The sequence below is a fragment of the Cydia fagiglandana genome, chromosome 13, assembly GCF_963556715.1.
Source record: "Cydia fagiglandana chromosome 13, ilCydFagi1.1, whole genome shotgun sequence".
In the NCBI taxonomy this organism is placed as follows: domain Eukaryota; kingdom Metazoa; phylum Arthropoda; class Insecta; order Lepidoptera; family Tortricidae; genus Cydia; species Cydia fagiglandana.
The window spans coordinates 1,660,287-1,680,696 of NC_085944.1; the positions used below are offsets into that span (position 1 = coordinate 1,660,287).

At 40.4% G+C, this 20,410-nt stretch overlaps 1 protein-coding gene across 1 annotated transcript in view; it reads right to left on the reverse strand.

Moving 5' to 3' along the window:
• Positions 1 to 2,042: 2,042 nt before the first annotated feature.
• The window catches only part of LOC134669971 (ATP-dependent RNA helicase DDX42), a 37,679-nt gene continuing 19,311 nt past the window's right edge, over positions 2,043 to 20,410 (reverse strand). The window contains exons 9-16 of the mRNA XM_063527617.1: positions 20,124 to 20,298; positions 19,433 to 19,529; positions 18,298 to 18,448; positions 17,628 to 17,821; positions 10,063 to 10,172; positions 6,743 to 6,875; positions 3,677 to 4,764; positions 2,043 to 3,581 (exon numbers count right to left, since the gene is read on the reverse strand). Of these exons, the coding sequence (XP_063383687.1) occupies positions 4,639 to 4,764; positions 6,743 to 6,875; positions 10,063 to 10,172; positions 17,628 to 17,821; positions 18,298 to 18,448; positions 19,433 to 19,529; positions 20,124 to 20,298 (986 nt within the window). The 3' untranslated portion in view covers positions 2,043 to 3,581; positions 3,677 to 4,638. The remainder of the gene's footprint in view (positions 3,582 to 3,676; positions 4,765 to 6,742; positions 6,876 to 10,062; positions 10,173 to 17,627; positions 17,822 to 18,297; positions 18,449 to 19,432; positions 19,530 to 20,123; positions 20,299 to 20,410) is intronic.

Genomic DNA, 20,410 nt, shown 5'->3' on the forward strand with positions numbered 1-20,410 from the left:
CCGATGTCCAGACCCCCTCCCCCTAATTTGAAATGACGTAATTTATGAATAGCCCCCTATATACTAATATAGTAGAGCCAGTTGAGGCATTTAAAGTTCTAGCTATTGAACAACCAATTTAGCTAGGCCCCTAAATGGCATAATAATCGCGGAGCATAATGGTACTTTCCTAAATATATTGCATACAAAACATGTACATACATGTACACGATTAATTCATGTAAAGTTTACTCTATATCAAATGAAATCCAACTTTGCCCACTATCTCGTCTTGATCCAAAAACTTCCTACACTATAGATAGATAAGTGCGATACAAGCGTGCTTCGAATAACTCACAAAGTTTCCTTATCAGCCGACACAGAACACTATCTCTGTTTGTTTGAAATACCAGAGCCACCGACCAAAATTAAAAAGCTATTAGAAAGTTCAAACACGCGAGTCAAAACTCAAAAGTTTCTGAATATGTATGTGTTAATTTGAAATTCGTCAATTCGTTTGCGGAATGCGTCGTAACGCCGAAATTAACATGCAAATAGGTTTCCAACTACCTAAGTATTTTATTCGCTGTAAGTAATTAGTATATTACGATATACAAGTTCGAAAAGTAGGAAATTCGGAAGTGGCGATAAATTGAAACACGATCGAAGGGAGTGTTTTAAATCGACACGACTTGCGAATTACCTTTTCGTACGTGAATTGTACGTTTTACAGTAGGCACATGGCATGGCCCTTTAAATTTTCGACATAAGCACGTATTATGCTAGTTACCGCACTAGGGCGGTAAAGTAGTACCATATGTAGGGGAAGCGGGGTAGATAGGCACAAGGGGCAGTTTTGAACACCCTCACTAATTCCTTAACCAAAAACTTATGTTCACCTTCTCCAACACTTTAGTGCACCTACTGCTTAATAACAGTAGTATGTTCTAATAGCACCGTACTTAATAGATGTTTTATAATGTTTAAAAAGTTTACTACTGGTCAGCTAACTGAGTTGATCTGCAAAGTGTGCTCTGGGGGGCAGTTTGAAACACTTACCGGGCCCTTTGATTCATGTGCCAAAGTACCCCAAAATGATGTATCAAAGTGTCCCATGTAATGTATCAAAGTGCCCTGCAGGTGGGGCACAATTGAACAAATCCCATTTTTTGTTGAAATCGATATATCTCTTTTACTGGCCATAAATTTAACAAAACATGATACACTTTGTATACATTAGTAAATTTGACATCTAGTAAGTACAAAAAAAATGTATTTTGAGTTCATTTTGGGGCCTAAAATCGATTTCAAAAAAGGTGTACCAAGCTGCCCCGCTTCCCCCTAACTACTGTAATTGTAAATTGTTAACCAAGAGATGAAAGGTACCCATTTCTGTCGAGGTAGTTTTCGGCTCGACCAGTGTGTAACTTACTCTGGATTGCACCTGACAATTATTTGGCAAGCATTTATAATTTACTTGATTCATACATCAACTTTATCACAGTGAACCCATCCTTATCTTATCAACCACCTACCTATGTTCAGGAAACAATTAAACTAAGCCTAACTTGCACTCAGGCGTGCTCACGTTCTAACTAACTTAGGAATTTCGCTTTAAATGTAGCTTTGCAAATGCAATCGCTATGCCGTGCCAGCCCGCACTTGGAAATGAACTTATGTGTAGGTACATATCATTAACAGTTCCACACGCGATTATAGCCTTTGAGGGGAAACTGTAGCTGCTATTAGGCTTTAGAGCTAAAATGCCTATAGGTATGGAAAAATATCAGGATAGCTAAATGAGAGAAATAAAAACGCTAATAATTAAAAAATGTGGCCCTTGTATGGAGGGTTGACAGACTTGGACGACCTGCCCCACAGAAAAAATCTTTATTCACGTCAAAAAATATTTCTCCTACTTTTTCCTAGTTAATCAGAATTCGATACACCCTTTGTTACACCCTGTATAAAAAGAATAAAAACGAACTATCATAGGGACTATCACACGATGTGAGAGAAAAATAAAAAGGTATAAAGGTTGAATGAATAAAAGAAACACAAGGTCACTTGAAATAGGACTTTATTATTATTTACATAAGAGTTAAATTAAAAATTCATTCACATACAATATTTCTGTCCTACTATGTTATACACAAGCCCACACATAAGGCATCGTTGTACCGTTTATAATAAATTCCTTAGGTATTCGTGTAGAGGTAAATCTGGCACCGATTTACTTTTTTTTTACAAAGAAAGTGCTAAAAGTTCTAGACCTTGACCGTAGGTACTAATGTGACGTCAGAAAATATCCAAAACTAGCGACCAGCCCCGGCTTCGCACGGGTTTACAATTATAATAATAAACAAATAAACCTTCCTCAAGAATCACTCTATTGATAGGTGAAAACCGCATGAAAATTCGTCCAGTAGTTTTTGAGTTTATCGCGAACATACAAACAAACACACAAACAGACAGACGCGGGAGACTTTGTTTTAAAAAGTTTAGTGATTTTAAAATTTCCATATGGAAAAAATCACAAAACTCATTATTATATAATTTTCAATTCCCATAAATAAAGTTTCCCACGTTTTCTGTTAAAATTTCCTGAAATTCCCTGGATCTTTTCTAACTTTCCGCAACTTCTACATTAGTAGACATAGGCCTAGACAAAACTATCGAATATCAAAATAATTTTTTCTCAAAAATGGACGGCAAGGTCGACTTTGCCGTCTAAAAACTAGGTCGCGAAGCGCGTAGTTTATGGTCACTCAAAAATTAAAAAGTTAAAAACATTGCAGTCTCGCTTTTGGGACTGCAATGTTGCATACAAATTCCATTATTTGTCGAGTGCCAAACTTTTTAAAATTTGATATGGCCATATTAAATGAAGGCACAGGCCCATTAAACAGCCAAACAGATGATTAGTACCGCGACTATTTAGTTGTCTCAAATAGGTTGGCGTATTTTCGGCAGAAAAATACACTTCTATTTTTTTATTAAAAAAATAAAAAGGCGGCAAGGACTTTTTTCTGTGAAAATATATACGTAAGAACGTTGGTTTTGTAAAATATTTCTATGATATTTATATTTCTTGCACCATTTTTGAGAAAAGCACTATATATGACTCGGCTGGAAGGCTACTTGCTGGCTTCGGATTCAATTAAACGGACTCCCAAGGTCGTCCGTTTAAAACGAATCCTCAGCCTGCAAGTAGCTACTTCCGAGCCTCGACAATAATGTACTATTCACAGTTTGAGGATTATTTGTACTGTGAGTTAATATTTTATAAACCCACTCTATACTTAGACCTTAATGCTTTTTTGTATATCAATCCATTTAATATCTTCATATCTTTGTAGTTTAACTTATCAAATATGTGCCCTATTTTAAAAACTTTAGATTACATTTTCGAACGACCATTTATACGATATCCACTACCGAAGGTAATTGTAACATTACAATAAGTTTTTAATTACATTGTTTTACTTATATTCATTTACAAGGTCACATTTCTAATACTTGGGACCTATTTCATAAAACTCATGTATAAGTCATGTGTAATCATAATGTGAGGTTCCACGGCAAAAGGTACCTTATGGCGGCTGGCGCTTACGTCGCATAGCGCCGCAATAATATTGGAGCGGCGTTAATAAGAGCGTAAGCGCCAACCGCCATAAGGTACCTTTACCAATGGGACATCACATATAAGTAACTCATAGATGTCATAATTTTATACACAACATCGAATCGAATTTTATATTTGAAACAAACAAACAACATATTTACAAAATTGTGCCTTTTGTTATTTAAACACGTGAAATAATATTATCAATCTTACTTTAAGAAAATCTAGTTAGTCCCGTAAGGCCCACTTGCACCATCCCACTAACCCGGGGTTAAGCGGTTTAACCGTCAACCCAGTGTCAAATTGTACTGGTAACCTTGGTAACTCCAGATTTAACCGGTTAACCCCGGGTTAGTGGAATGGTGCAAGTGGGCCTAAGTCCCATTATTAGGTACTGGAGAAATGAAAACTTATAAATAACACCACAATGCCCTAAGTATTACAGACAAACTCAACATACACAATTTTAGAAAACAGTCCGACTTGAGATTGATACAATATGCAAGTTTTGTGAATCCAGTATTTCACATGCCATTACCACTCTTAACTCTGAAGAATTAATAACAAAATTCGTGATGTGACTTTAACCATTTCCGTTCATATTAGTAAATCTCAGTGGCTGACTGTATAGCGATCCAAGATGGCCTTGAGGTACTCATTAAACTTGAACGACGAACAGTATCGGTCCTATGTTGCTAATGTTGCCTTGTGGCACTCCGAGATAAGTATGAACAAGGAATAGTAGCGGTCCCAAAATTGCCTTGTGGTACTCCAAACAACGAGATACAATACCGAGTGTGCAAACCTGCGCTACTCCTACTGCGCTTGCCGGTCTACTAAATTCTACAATATCGAGACAAGAATAACTCTTTGAGCGACACCAATTAATGAAGAATAACAACGTACCCATATTGCCTTACGGTGCTCCGAGATAAACTGTGAACTAGAAACAAAAGCGATCCCAAAATTGCCTTGCGGTACTCGGAAATAATCGTGAACAAGGAAGAATACCGGTCCGAGAGCAGTCCCCTGCGCTACTCCCAGCGGCTGCGCTTGCCGCTCTTGCGCACGCGGTCCTCCTGCCGCGCCGGCGCGTTCACACCGGGCTGGATTGTGCTTTGCAGCGTCTGCTCCCAGGAGTGGTCGGATGAGGCCGTGAACTGGGGAACAAAATACAGACTGTCAATCCCTATTAATGATATAAATGCGTAAGTAACTGTCTGTCTGATACCTCTTCACGTTTAAACGTTTGTTTTTTTGTTTTTATCGACTTTGTTTTCTTGTATGTGTGTGGCAATAAATAATTCTTATTCTTAAAACCGCTGTAACGATTTACATAGAATTTGGTTTGGAGATAGTTTGAGGCCCGGAGAAGGGCAAAGGTTCGTTTTTAGGATTCCGTGTAAAGGGTAAAACGGAAACCTATTACTAAGACTTCGCTGTCCGTCCGTCCGTCCGTCTGTCTGTCACCAGGCTGTATCTCACGAACCGTGATAGCTAGACAGTTGAAATTTTCGCAGATGATGTATTTCTGTTGCCGCTATAACAACAAATACTAAAAACAGAATAAAATAAAGATTTAAGTGGGGCTCCCATACAACAAACGTGATTTTTGACCGAAGATAAGCAACTTCGGGCGGGGTCAGTACTTGGATGGGTGACCGTTTTTTTTCCTTTTTTTGCATTATGGTACGGAACCCTTCGTGCGCGAGTCCGACTCGCACTTGCCCGGTTTTTATTATTAATTATCATATTTATCATCATTCCACACATACGAAGTCGCGGGTAGAAATCCAATCAAATCAAATCAAAAATATTTCAAATCAAAGCTAGTATAGTTGACCAAACTTTCATTTACTAACTGATCTTCCATAACTAACCTGAATTACCAAATTATGAGTTAATTAAGCTTCAAATCCAAATGTACTTAGAAACTGAACTAAATATAGTTACGAAACTATGTGTTTAGAATTGGTAGTACAATAAGCTTCAAATGTGCTTGGAAACGTTAAAATTGTTTCTGTTTTTAGAAATTACTAGTAATTACAGTAATTAGAAGTAATAACTAATTACTTATAACTAATTACATATTTACACTAGCCAAAAAAATATTCTAAACTCTAAAAATAGAAGTTACTCATTAATTAGCATATTAGCATCTAGCATCTAACTCATCTTGGTTTTTAACGTTGAGCATAGATGGCGTTACTAGCACCCTATAAATTAACTTTCATTCCTTTGAAACTAAACGAAAAATAACTTAAATAAAGAATAATACCAAGTACGAAATTTTAAAAGAGGTCTATAGTTGCCGTTAGAATAGTAGTAAAGTACGTTGATTACTTAAGATGGTATTCCATATGTCCAATGTGTATTTGCATCTCACATTTTGCTTAATGAGAGAGAGACGCAATCCACATTGGACAGGTGGAATACCACCCCAACGGTTGTCATTTAAACACAAATACTAATAAATAATAATAATAATAAGAGTGGCGATTACTCCACCGACAAGAGCATAGCTCTTAAATACTGATGATGATGATTACTAATAAATTGATTAAAAACATGTTCAGTTACGCAGGCAGAAAACAGATGGCGTTACTAGTATCCTACCCAAAGATCAAAGGTGAATATTTAAAGCCATATACATGAGGGTCGCGTTTAATTGTTTGCTTCCCTTTCTAACAATATTCGCGAATACGTTTTGGAAAGAGAGGCAAACAGTGACTATATGTTTTTTTATAAAACTAGGAACAACAACGGTCACAATGATTTTCAATGTTACGCGGAACTTCAAGAATAAAGTCCCTTAGCAAATAATGGTAAGCCCCACAGTCCTACCCATTTTCAATTGGACCAGCCCTATAACCGCGAAAATCTAAGTTCGCAAATTGCGGGCATTTTTCTCTGTCACTCTAATTACGCCTTCATTGGAGTAAAAGAGAAAGATCCCCGCAATTTGCGAATTTCGGTTTTCGCGGTAGCCGCTCAGAGTTGCGTTTCTTTTCTTTATCTCCATTTCAAAACAAAATCGATTCAACCAATTTCGCTCACTATTGATTTTCAAGCCATTTTTTTGTATTTTGGGCCGTCAGAGGATATGATAATAATCTGGATTAGAAAATTGATAGTAACCTGGTTATATTGCGAGCGGAAAGCCTGTTTGAGTGACGACAGTCGGTCCGTAGCGGGCCCGCCCGCCTTTTCAGTAGGGGGCGCTACTGTCGGCTCGTCTGTGTGAGCTGGTAGCCCTGGCCGCTCCTTATATCTGAAATAAAATTCATTTGTTTTAATCAAATTCCAAAAGGGAATACCGACATATGAAATGTATTGTAGGGTAATGTAGTGGGGCATGTGGTTTTATTTTTAATTTTTGAGAAAAGTATTAGAGTTAGGAAATACGTGTCATGTAAGAAATGTCATGGATTGATGACGTCACGGGTTGGCTCGCTTCTGATTGGTGTGCTGATTTGTGACTGATTTTTTTTAGAATCATATGTACATATTAGCATACTTGTGACGTCCCACGAGTAAAGGTACCTTATGGCGGTTGGCGCTTACGCTATCATTAACGCCGCTCCAATATTATTGCGGCGCTATGCGACGTAAGCGCCGGCCGCCATAAGGTACATTTTTATGTGGAACGTCACACTTATATATTTCTATGAAACCATTATTTCTATTCTTTGTTACTTTCATCAGACCAATTGTAGTTTATAGTTATACTTTTGTATGTAATTTTAGTTTAAGGTGGTTCGATTTTCATACAAAATTCAATCAAAGCTCATTAAGTAACTACACACTATTAGTACATAAATATTTCCGCATTTATCTTCCTTCGAATATTCGTTTGCGCGAAATTAACAGGAAAACAATGTTTCATACAGAAATCATGCAAAAATCATAGTTAAATTTTCATCAATTTTACGTATGTGTGTGTCACAAATGTCGTGTACAGATACATTTGCGACGTTGCCATACCATTTCCGACGTTGCCGGGCTGACCACGGCGCGAATTTGGAGTGCCGTCATGTTTAGTGCAATTTTGTTGACACTGACGTTTGACAGGTACTTAATTGACCTAAGCGAGAATAAGTACCCGAAGTTCGTCAGCTTAGCTAAGAACTATCATGGCGTGTTATGCAAACAGTCGCTTTTTTGCTTACAAACGGAAGATTCCCGGTTCGATCCCCAGTCAATTGTATGCTGGAACATAACTTTTTGTATTTTTGTTACATCTAAATTTCGTATTGTTTTTTTATTTTTATTTAATTTTTCTTATTATCATAAATCGATTGATTAAGTATGGTATGGGCTACACGTATTCGTTTATTTTTCACAAAGAAAATTAGAAATTATACTCTACCTAATCTCTCTTATTTTTACAATCAGGACATCCTCACTGCAATAAAAAAGAGATATATAAAATTTCCTGTGGATAAAATAATGGATTTTGTCTATGAATGAAAAACACAATTATTACTATAGTTTGTTTTTTTTAGCATTAGAAATAAGGTAAACAATCTTGACGTGTCTTTTAATTGAAAAACACATTTTAAAAATAAGTTACGGCAAATATGTAACAATTATAAATCAAATACGATCATTTATATTCTTCTGCTTTCATAAGTAATAGTTTTTTGATTTTTAAAAAGCGTTTAAATCTGTGTGCCTAGCCAAGATGCCAGTCGTTCGCTCCGTAGCGAACGTTAGGGTAATACCTGTCTCTATCACTCTGCCATATTAATGCGACAGACACGGCTGCGCTTCGGTCGCTACGGAGCGTAAACCATTGGCACCTTGGCTAGGCACCCTGGTCATCTGGAAAGCGAAACACATACGGAACGCGTTTCTATTACTCAATACAGTGGCCAGTTGCAGATTCGGCGGTAAACTTAACTATACCTAAATCTGGGTGCCTAGCCAAGATGCCAGTCGTTCGCTCCGTAGCGAACGTTAGGGTAATACCTCTCTCTATCACTCTGTCATATTAATGCGACAGACACGGTTGCGCTTCGTTCGCTACGGAGCGTACACCATTGGCATCTTGGCTAGGCACCCTGGTCATCTGGAAAGCCAAACACATACGGAACGCTTTTCTATTACTCAATACAGTGGCCAGCTGCAGATTCGGCGGTAATCTTAACTATACCTAAATCTGGGTGCCTAGCCATGATGCCAGTCGTTCGCTCCGTAGCGAACGTTAGGGTAATACCTCTCTCTATCACTCTGCCATATTAATGCGACAGACACGGCTGCGCTTCAGTCGCTACGGAGCGTAAACCATTGGCACCTTGGCTAGGCACCCTGGTCATCTGGAAAGCGAAACACATACGGAACGCGTTTCTATTACTCAATAAAGTGGCCAGCTGCAGATTCGGTTTTAAAGTTAACTATACCTAAACCTGGGTGCCTAGCCACGATGCAGGCTAGTAGAGTTCTCTTTCACCTTCAGCAGAACCGGGAGATCCAAACCTACCTACTTTTCATCTAATAATCTCAAGAATCAGTGCATGATTCAAACTTTACCGGTTGCCGTGGTAAGACCTAGGATTTACCATATCGGTGTTGGTAAAAGCCCGAAGTAAACTAGTAAGATTTAACATTTCGGGCTTTTACCGATCGGCATCGGTAAAACCTAGGTTTTACCGGTAAATCCTAGGTTTTGCCGTACTTCGGGCTTTTACAGTAACATATATATAATAATTGCTCGTTTAAAGGTAAGATAACACAAAGGAGAAACAAAAAGAAATTACCTACTCGCACCAGTCTTGAACCCCAATCCTCTTGCACGTAGTTATTTCCACGAACATACCGTTACGCTATTGCAATGCAACATACTTACGTTGTGTGAAATTGTCTACTACAAGGATCACGGAAACACTGTTTGCATGTGTGAGTAATACTAGGAAAAAGCGTGACAGCAACACTCCGTCGAATTAAAAAGGTGGTTTTTGCACAATGAAGTATTCAATGTTTACTTTAATTGTTCAATATTTATTTAAAGAGTGCGCGAAACATACTATTAAGTATACAAATACCATGACCATTTCACAAAAAAATAAAACCTGAAATTTTGCAAAAGTGGTGCCATCTAGCGAGAGTTAAGTTTTGAGTAACCTAGGCGAACCACCTTAAAGTTTATCGCGAATAAAATACATGATTATGATATGATTATAGACGGTCTTACCTTATAGACGGTTTTTTCCCACTCTGACCTTAATTAAACAATTTCTTTCTAGTTTAAATTTCATTGGAATAATAGATTTGACGATCTGCGAAAGACTGCAGGCAGATGCTGGATGCGGCAAGCTGAAGACAGGGTGCTTTGGCGCTCTTTAGAGGAGGGCTATGTCCAGCAGTGGACTAATATAGCCTGATGATGATGATGATGATGATGAATAGATTTAAATTCTTACTGGCTGCAAAAGAAAAAAAGTGCTTAAATCACATACCCAAGGCCACAGCCCCCGATGTTCAGGTTCTTGCCCTTGCCCTTCTTGAAGCGCGACTTGCGGAACCACGCGGACTGCATCGCTAAGTGCATCAGATCCTCAGGGACCTCCTGCAAAAAAAAATTCGTTACTCTATGGAAATCCTAAGTTATAGGTGTATAGTGTTTAAGTAATAAAAATCTTCAGCTCTGTGGCGATGTGAGGCGAAATAATAATTATTCTTTTTTTTTTAGTAGCCTATATTGTGTCCCACTGCTGGGCAAAGGCCTCCCCTGTTTTTCGCCACTCGTCACGGCTTTGTGCATGCTCCCCCGCCAGTCGCCACAAAATGAGTCCAGGTCGTTTCGCAATTTCATGTTTGGTCAGATCTGTCTCGGGTGACCTGTGGTGCCCATTCAGTCGCTATTTTGGCCCAAATTACTATCTATACGTACCTAAAAGTCACAGTCCGCGTAGCGGATTAAAAACAAACATTTATTTCGGACGATTCAATCCATATTTTGTTAGTTATAAACTTACTTAAATTACTATGTTAGTACGGTACTTTTCGACTCTATCATCTGATTGATAGAGTCGAAAAGTGGTAGACCACTTTCTTGGCTGACCGTACCTGAACTAAGAAGTTTAGAGGTCCAGTGCCTAATTAATGCACTATCCCATCTCTCCGCCACTACGGCCAGCAGCGGCGCAGCGCTTGCGCTATTACTATAATTGAATACTGATTATGCAAATTTGCCTTGTCATTTTGGTTTCCTCATATTCGATATGAATAGTAGATTGTTTTAGTCGGGTGAAAGGCACCAAGCATCATATTTTCACCCCTTTGTTAACAATCTTCTATACCAGGGGTCTCCCAACCCCGGCCCGCTGGCCAAATCCGGCCCGCGACGCGTTCCAATCCGGCCCGCCAACACCCAAAGCGAGTGCCCACTATCCAGCCCGCGGGAGTCAGGCTCCAGGGGTTCAGCATTCATTGAGTGGAACTGTTCCTACCAGCAGCGACCAGGCACCCTCCCCCGGCGCAAAAACCGACGGTGGCCCGCGCGTAAGTTTCAGAGGCGCAATATGGCCCTCAGGTGAAGAAGTGGAGACCCCTGTTCTATACTAACAGCTACAGAGTACAGGTCAGCCTATTGTGACGGAAGGATAACTACGGAACCCCACGACACTGAGCATGGCCCGACATGATCTTAGCCGGTCTATTATTATATACAGTGTGGAAGATAAGTCGGGCCCTGGAGGGAAACTACCTTAAATCCTTAAGCTGGCTTATTTTACTTAAAGGAGACATTCCTTTATTTCTAAAAAGAAACAGAACTATTTTGTACAGAGCTATTTTGATTTAGATTTAGATTAGATTTAGATTCATTTATTTCTCAATAAGTATTACATGTTTTTATTACAACCGAATATAAAGATGAATACATATTAAGATCGTCAAAAATGTACAAAAAAAATAATCTAGTAAATAATACATGCTATAATCGTTTGCAAATTACAATATTAAATTACATATTTGAGGTGTGATTATATTCATTATTTAGGTATTCCTTTATGCTGTACACTGTCTTATTGAGTAGCAATTTCTTTACTTGGAGACTGAACGTGTTGATATTAGTTTCGGCTTTAATTTCTTTTGGCAGCTTATTATATAATTTCTGAGCCATTATCTTGGGGGATTTTTTAGCAATGTTCAATCTACTTTTTATTGGCCTCAGATTGTCTGGATACCTTGTTGGGCGAACACTGATATCCCTAGTACATACAAATTCACTCTGGTTTTTTCTTACGTATAATAATACCTCATAAATATATGTTGACACTGATGTTAAGATTCCTAGGCTTTTAAAAAGGTCCCTGCAACTATCTCTGTACTTTGCGTTAGCCAGGACTCTGATTGCACGTTTCTGCATTTTTAGGACGCGCTCAAAATCTGTTGCATTTCCCCATAACAGGATTCCGTATGAAAGGATTGAGTGCACATATGCATAGTACGCTTCTTTAAGATTGTCACTAGAGATAAGGGTCCTTAACTGCTTAAGGATATATATGTCACCGTTAAATTGTAAAAACCGTTAGTTTATAATCTAACTAGCGAGATTGTAAACTAACGAAATATTGTGTACCTTAACATACTGCTTACAATTTAACGCTTTATTTTTCGTTAGATTATAATCTATCGAAGTGAAACCGTCATATTGTGAACTGGCATACGAAGCAACGCGCCTCAAGCGCTGATTGGTTGAACGTTGTGAGCCGCGCTCCGCCATATTTTAATGTCGATAAATACATAGATCTGTTGTCGAATGCAAACAAACAGTGTTTTGATTACTGTAAATTGATTTCGTGTTGGAAATTACTAAAAACTTTAAAATTAGTTACCTACATGACATTGTTGCTGAATGGTGAAGTAAAATTCATCTGTGATTAACCAAAGAAATGCACTTCAAATGATAAAAAACCGGACAAGTGCGAGTCGGACTCGCGCACGAAGGGTTCCGTACCATAATGCAAAAAAAAAACAAAAAAAAGCAAAAAAAAAACGGTCACCCATCCAAGTACTGACCACTCCCGACGTTGCTTAACTTTGGTCAAAAATCACGTTTGTTGTATGGGAGCCCCATTTAAATCTTTATTTTATTCTGTTTTTAGTATTTGTTGTTATAGCGGCAACAGAAATACATCATCTGTGAAAATTTCAACTGTCTAGCTATCACGGTTCGTGAGATACAGCCTGGTGACAGACGGACGGACGGACGGACGGACGGATGGACGGACGGACGGACGGACGGACGGACGGACAGCGAAGTCTTAGTAATAGGGTCCCGTTTTACCCTTTGGGTACGGAACGCTAAAAAGAGGGGAAATATTGCTGCGTTTCTGATTTTTACTTTTATATTTAGTTGTATTTCCGAGGCGTCCGACATGTAATTATCTATGACGGCTGATCGGTGATCACGTGGTGCTTTCCATGGAAAACGAAGTGCCGGAAGCTCCGGCCCGGCCCCGGCCTGGTCTAGCGTGGGTCATCCTTAACTTAAGAGCAAGAATGTAACGTTCATGATTCTATATCGTATTGTTGTAGCGGTGGTGGCCGAGTGGATATGACATCCGACTTTCAATCCGAAGGTCGCGGGTTTAAATCCTGCATGGCCCGTACCAATGAGTTTTTCGTAACTTATGTACGAATTATCATTTGATAACTATTTACCACTAGCTTTTCGGTGAAGGGAAACATCGTGAGGAAATGGTAGGTGTATGTGAAGTCCCCAATCCGCATTGGGCTAGCGTGGGGATGATAGCCCAAGCCCTCTCGCGCATAAGAGGAGGCCCGTGCCTAGCAATGGGACGTATATCGGGTGAGTTATTATTTGTATCTCCGTTTTAAAACACCCGGGTCTTTCGAGCCCGGTCATTTAACTATAAGGCGTACGTGGGGATATAGATCCAACACGTAGAGGCCGTTTGGAGAAATTTGATGTCATATAGAACGCCTTCTGGGACCCATTCACGGGTAAATCAATAGATACCCGTGAACCGGTTTCAGCAGACATTGTAAGCTATTGTAGAGAATATGGACAGAGTACTGGTCTATGGTTTAAGTTTGGGTGAAAAAAAAGACTGGGCTATTGCAAAGAAGTCCGGACACCTGCCATAACATTGCTTGCACAAGTTATCGAAGCAGGCAGTGACTCGCCACTCGTTTGATGGGCACCTGATGCGCCATCGTAAAGACGGCCAGGCGCAACATCGGTGTGAGCGGCTCAGGGGTGTCGAGAGGTGTGCGCAGCTTTCTACCCAGTGGCTGTTACCAGCCACTGTGCCAACTCGCGTGTTATGCATCTTTCGCAACCACCCCTGGAGCATATAGCTCTAGCGACTCCTCCCTGGACGGCCAATGAAGGCAAGCCAAAGCTGAGACTCCTGCGGGTCCCCTTGAGGTCCACTCCGACCAACGAAGACATGCCGGAGACCCTGACCGACTCTCTTATTATTATTGTATATTTTTTTTGTTTCACGAGAAAGTGACGTTTCTGATTTTATTATTATGTTACTATATGTTTTCTTAAATAATATCAGAATGATTGATACTCTTCTTAACTAATAACAAATACAATAGGTACTTGATATCACAATATTTGAAGCGTATTTTATTAATATGACAGACACCCGTGTTTGATTCTTAACTCTATGTACACAGAACGGCGTACTGTAAGACGGACCAATCAGCATGCGAGGTGCGTTTCCTCGTGTGTCGGTTCACAATTTTACGGTTTCTTGTCGATAGATTATAATCTACCGAAAAACAATCCGTAAAATTGTAATCACTAAGTTACGGTACACAATCTTTCGACAGTTTACAATCTCGCTAGTTAGATTATAAACTAACGCTTTTTACAATTTTACGGTGACATATACACCCTTTGCTAACTTTCCACAAATCGAATTTATATGTGTCTTCCACGAAAGAGTAGGGTCTAAATCAAACCCTAATAACCTCACGTTTTGAACACTTTGGAGTTTTACACCCTTGGAGGTAATTATTTCAATATTATCATTCTCTTTTTGCCAGGTACTAAATTTCATTATATGTGTCTTTTCAGAGTTTAACTTGAGACCATTAATTTTAAACCAATTTTCTAATTTCGACAGAATTACACTTATTTTATTAACTAAATTTTCGTCTGGTTCGGCATTCACAACTATTGTTGTGTCATCCGCATATATAATTATTTCAGCGTCAATATCTAAGTTAGCTACGTCATTCAAAAATATAGAGAATAAAACATTTCCCAACGATGAGCCTTGTGGGACTCCTATTGTCATTTGTTGTGGTTCAGATCTATAATGCTTTCCGTCAACTTTAATTTGTATATAATATTACTAATATTGACAAACGGCAATGTCTGATAAAAGTGATAAAGTCACAAATATTAACAAAGTGCGGCCCTCGTCATTTTCGGTAACTACTATTAGGCCCTTGGCTGCTAAAAGGTTGCCGACCGCTGATTTAGAATCTCAAGCAAACAAACAAAACTAAGTATTTTGTCAAAAATCAACAACAAAGTCCGAATAATGGCCACTCTGCTACTTGTGCGGCCATTTACCCGCTTTGTGCGTGTATGTGTCGACATCACGCGTTATATACATTGTAGTTGATGACTGTCCATGACTGGGTCCCTGTCTATCACTGGTGTTACCTGTTGAGCCTGCTCGAGATTCCTAAGCAAGTGCCCAGCGAAGTCCTTGTCCTTGGCACGCTCTAGCAAGGTGGACGCCGGCGCGGCCAGTTCGACCCACTCTGTGGGTGTGTGTGTCCACGTCGCGCGCTACAGTGTAGTTGATAACTGTTCATGACTGGGTCCCTGTCTATCACTGGTGTTACCTGTTGAGCCTGCTCCAGATTCCTAAGCAAGTGCCCAGCGAAGTCCTTGTCCTTGGCACGCTCTAGCAAGGTGGACGCCGGCGCGGCCAGTTCGACCCACTCTGTGGGTGTGTGTGTCCACGTCGCGCGCTACAGTGTAGTTGATAACTGTTCATGACTGGGTCCCTGTCTATCACTAGTGTTACCTGTTGTGCCTGCTCCAGATTCCTAAGCAAGTGTCCAGCGAAGTTCTTGTCCTTGGCACGCTCCAGTAAGGTGTAGGCGTCACCGCGGACGCCGGCGCGGCCAGTTCGACCCACTCTGTGCGTGTGTATGTCCACGTCGCGCGCTACAGTGTAGTTGATAACTGTCCATGACTGGGTCCCTGTCTATCACTGGTGTTACCTGTTGAGCCTGCTCCAGATTCCTAAGCAAGTGTCCAGCGAAGTCCTTGTCCTTGGCGCGCTCCAGTAAGGTGTAGGCGTCACCGCGGACGCCGGCGCGGCCAGTTCGACCCACTCTGTGCGTGTGTGTGTCCACGTCGCGCGCTCAGTGTAGTTGATAACTGTCCATGACTGAGTCCCTGTCTATCACTGGTGTTACCTGTTGTGCCTGCTCCAGATTCCTAAGCAAGTGTCCAGCGAAGTCCTTGTCCTTGGCGCGCTCTAGTAAGGTGTAGGCGTCGCCGCGGACGCCGGCGCGGCCATTTCGACCCACTCTGTGCGTGTGTGTGTTGTAACGTAATACGTTACATGTTTAATAAAAATAGACCTTAAGAACTACTACTTACCTAATTAAAAAATATTTACAATACTAAACTAATGTACACACTAAAATATACAAAAATACTGTCTTAGAACTAGGTAATTTAGATTATAAAATCATCATCACGCTGGTTAATTTAAATATGTCGCGCCATAGTTATAACATTCACTCACAATAATGTTCACATTCGCGAGTGCATGAACGAATGCATTGATCGGTGCGCTGTGTCATCGCGCACGGCGTTGGCTCGTTCATTTTACCATTGCAGTTGAGTGGAACGCACGTCGCTTAATTATCGATCGCTGCTACGGATCAAATATAGAAACCGTAATCGAATTTTAACTTCGTCCCTACGTGTTCCTCAACCATTATAAAATCACTGTGGTGTTTAATTATGTTTTTAAGTGTACCCCGAATTGGGTAAGTGGATACATTTTATATGCTACTTGCTTAGAATGTTGTAGTGCTATTTTATTGCTTTGGAATTTTAACTTGCATATCGAAATCACAACCATTTCTTAGTAATTGCCATTTAACTAAAGATTTATAACTTCATCACTATAGTTTTGTTCATAGTCATCATGGCCAAATGTTAACCGACCCTCCATTTTGTATTAAAAATATAATTGCATTTAAATTTATTTCTTTCGTTAAATTACTTCGCCTTTTTGTAATCTCCGTATCTGAATTGTGAACTTCCACGGCAACACAACTACCATAGTGCTTTCCCGCTTGCCGTTGGTGTTCACAAAGGCTTATGGACCGTTTCTAACGCATTGTCTGATGGCGCGTTCCAGGGTCCAAAGTCCAGAGTGACTTGTTGGCTTCCTGCTTGCCGCCCGCTTGCCGTTTTGCTACTGGCGTGCTTCTGGCCCTTTCCCCGAGTCAGCGCCACGCAGTTCGAAGCTGCGCTGAACTCAGCGCCGGACAGAAACACCAGCGCCTACCACCTCGGCACCGTCAGGGGAGTACTTCGGCTGCAACGACTAGCGGAATCCGATCGTTATAAAGTATTAGCGCGAACCACGACATTTACCCGTTTTTACCACCTGAGCTGGTTATAGTAATAAATAATTATTTTGTACCGTTCTTCTGCCTACTCATTTATAATTTCCCATCCCTAGCGGGACATCTAGTAGGTTAAAACGCACAAGAACGCGACACTGGCGCCCTTACACGTGGTTAATACTTTATCGGATTCCGTTTTTCTTTGTGCCTTGTAGTTAGTGTATGTTTGTGGTTATTTTTTGTGAAACGTTTTTTTTATTTTGCCTTCTTTTTCTTCCTGGGTTTTTTCCTGCTACTGAGGTGTACGAAGTTTCAGTGTTTTAAAGTATTCTGGATTTGATTTTTTTTTTTCTGTGTACCCACGTCGCGCGCTACAGTGTAGTTGGCGACTGTCCATGACTGGGTCCCTGTCTATCACTGGTGTTACCTGTTGAGCCTGCTCCAGATTCCTAAGCAAGTGTCCAGCGAAGTCCTTGTCCTTGGCGCGCTCTAGTAAGGTGTAGGCGTCGCCGCGGACGCCGGCGCGGCCAGTTCGACCCACTCTGTGCGTGTGTGTGTCCACGTCTCGCGCTACAGTGTAGTTGATAACGGTGCGGATGTGTGGGATGTCGAGACCGCGCGCTGAAATAATAAATAACATACATACACATACAGACATAAACAACATACATAGGACAATCAACTGCAACTCGATCAGCTTTGTCTGGCAAACGATTGCCGATGTACCTAGCAAAAAAACACAAATCGACCTAATTTCATAGTAATCTCAACAAGGTGATGTAAGTACCTACTAAATAGAAGTTAAAAATTATGAAGTAACTCGCCAGCAATATCTGGAGCGACGAGTTTACCGAATTACCCCAAAATATTACGCCATACGTCAATTAATGACATACATGTCCGTTATACGCCTTCCTCAAATAAAAAAAAATTAAAATGACGAAAACAAACCATCAGCAACTTCAGTAACGTCGAGCATTTTCACCGAATTACCCCAAAATATGATGCCATACAACAATTCAAGATAAGCATTTCCGTTATACGCTTCCTTGGTATTAAAAAATACAAATAAATAACTAACAAATAAATTAACTCACCAGCAACATCAGTAGCGACGAGAATGTTGACCTCCTGACGCTTGAACGCCGTGATGACTTTGTTACGATCTGCTTGTTCCATGTCTCCGTGTAGTAATAACGCGTCGTATTGCTGGACACCCAGGTTTGCTGCCACTTGCTCCGCTTCCAGCTGAAAATATGCGGTTTTAAGACTGTTTCACTACGATAAAACTTGTAATTTAGGGTCGATCAACTATTTCTTGTTGTAATTCTGTCGTATCAGCCAGGAGACAATCGTAGCATAGTGTGTTAAAAGAACTGCTGTACCATGTTCTACAAACATGCTTAGTTAGATGTCCCATTATGGCAAGGTCTATGTCTATTATGGCAAAAATTATGGTTATGGCAATTATGGAAAGGCCTTATAACAACTAAAAAATTCGAGTTTGGTTCATTTAAATATGACAAGACTGGTATTTTAAGAGTTATCCAGGAGACCTTAACCATGGCAACTAGTGACAAGAAAAAGTTGATTCAGCCTTTACGTACATTGCTGGTGCATTGCTACATTATTGTCGAGGCTCGGAAGTAGCTAGGTACTTGCAGGCTGAGGATTCGTTTTAAACGGACGACCTTGGGAGTCCGTTTAATTGAATCCGAAGCCAGCAAGTAGCCTTCCAGCCGAGTCATATATAGTGCTTTTCTCAAAAGTGGTGCAAGAAATATAAATATCATAGAAATATTTTACAAAAGCAACGTTCTTACATATATATTTATTTTGACAGAAAAAACCCTTGCCGCCTTTTTATTTTTTTTAATGAAAAAATAGAAGTGTATTTTTCTGCCAAAAATACGCCAACCTATTTGAGACATCTAAATAATCGCGGTACTAATCATCGGTTTGGCTGTTTAATGGGCCTGTGCCTTCATTTGATATGGTCATTTCAACTTTTAAAAAGTTTGGAACTCGACAAATAATGGAATTTGTATGCAACATTGCAGTCCCAAAATCGAGACTGCAATGTTTTTAACTTTTTAATTTTTGACTGACCATAAACTACGCGCTTCGCGACCTATTTTTTAGACGGCAAAGTCGACTTTGCCGTACATTTTTGAGAAAATGCATTTCTTTGTTTAAATAGGTATTTCTATGTTTTACCGCATATTTGTGTACCTTTTTAGTGACGAATATTAGAACACTGCCCGCAGACTGAAACTCGACTAGATTATTCAGTAGCCACGTCCATTTCTCCTCCGGCTTGTTGAATATACTGCAAATAGAAAAAGGAAGTGGAAAAAACATTGAATTATTCGGGATTAACTAATTGTTGTGTCTCAATTCTTCAAAATATTTATAAATTTCAGCACTAGAGTGGCGGAACTAGTATCGGATGCTTTTAGCCAGCCTACGGACACTAAATTTTTCTTACAATTCTAGTTATAAATTGACTATGTCGGATACTTCTTTTCTTTAAGGTGGCCTTCTATCATTGGATTCATTGGGTTATTTTTAAGCACTGATGGAGTTATTTAAACACTTCCTTTCTAAAATGTTAGAAAATATTACATCATTTAAGTATTCGTGCCCTTAGTTAGCACACATTGATATGTGCATAATCAATGTTGCCGCTGTGCACGCCGCGGGCACGTGGCCTCGCTGGTCAGCCGCACGTGGGTGTAAGGCCTGTGCACACTGGGTGCGTGTGCGTAGACGTGGACGTGCACGTGCGCGTTGTAATATACAGTTATTTATGAGAGACGACACACCGCTAGCGTGTCGTGTGCGTGCGCGGCCACAACATCTTAGCGCACTTTCACGTGCACGTGTACGCACACGCAGCCGGTGTGGCCTGGCCTGTACTCACTGCGCGCGCTGCGTGACGAGCGCGCTGGCCTCGCCGGCGGCGCCGTGCTGCACGCGCACCGGGTCGTGCAGCGCGTCGCGTGCCAGCCGCTCCACGCGGCGAGGAAACGTGGCCGAGAATAACAGCGCTTGCCGGTCGGGACGCACGTGGTTGCAGATTGACCGGACTTGGGGCTCTGAAAAAAGTGCTCAAATTAGAATCGGATATTTAAAATGAAATATTTGACTAGTCGAAAATAGCCCTCAAATGATCTTTTATACGGGCTGTAAACACTCGTGGAGAGACCC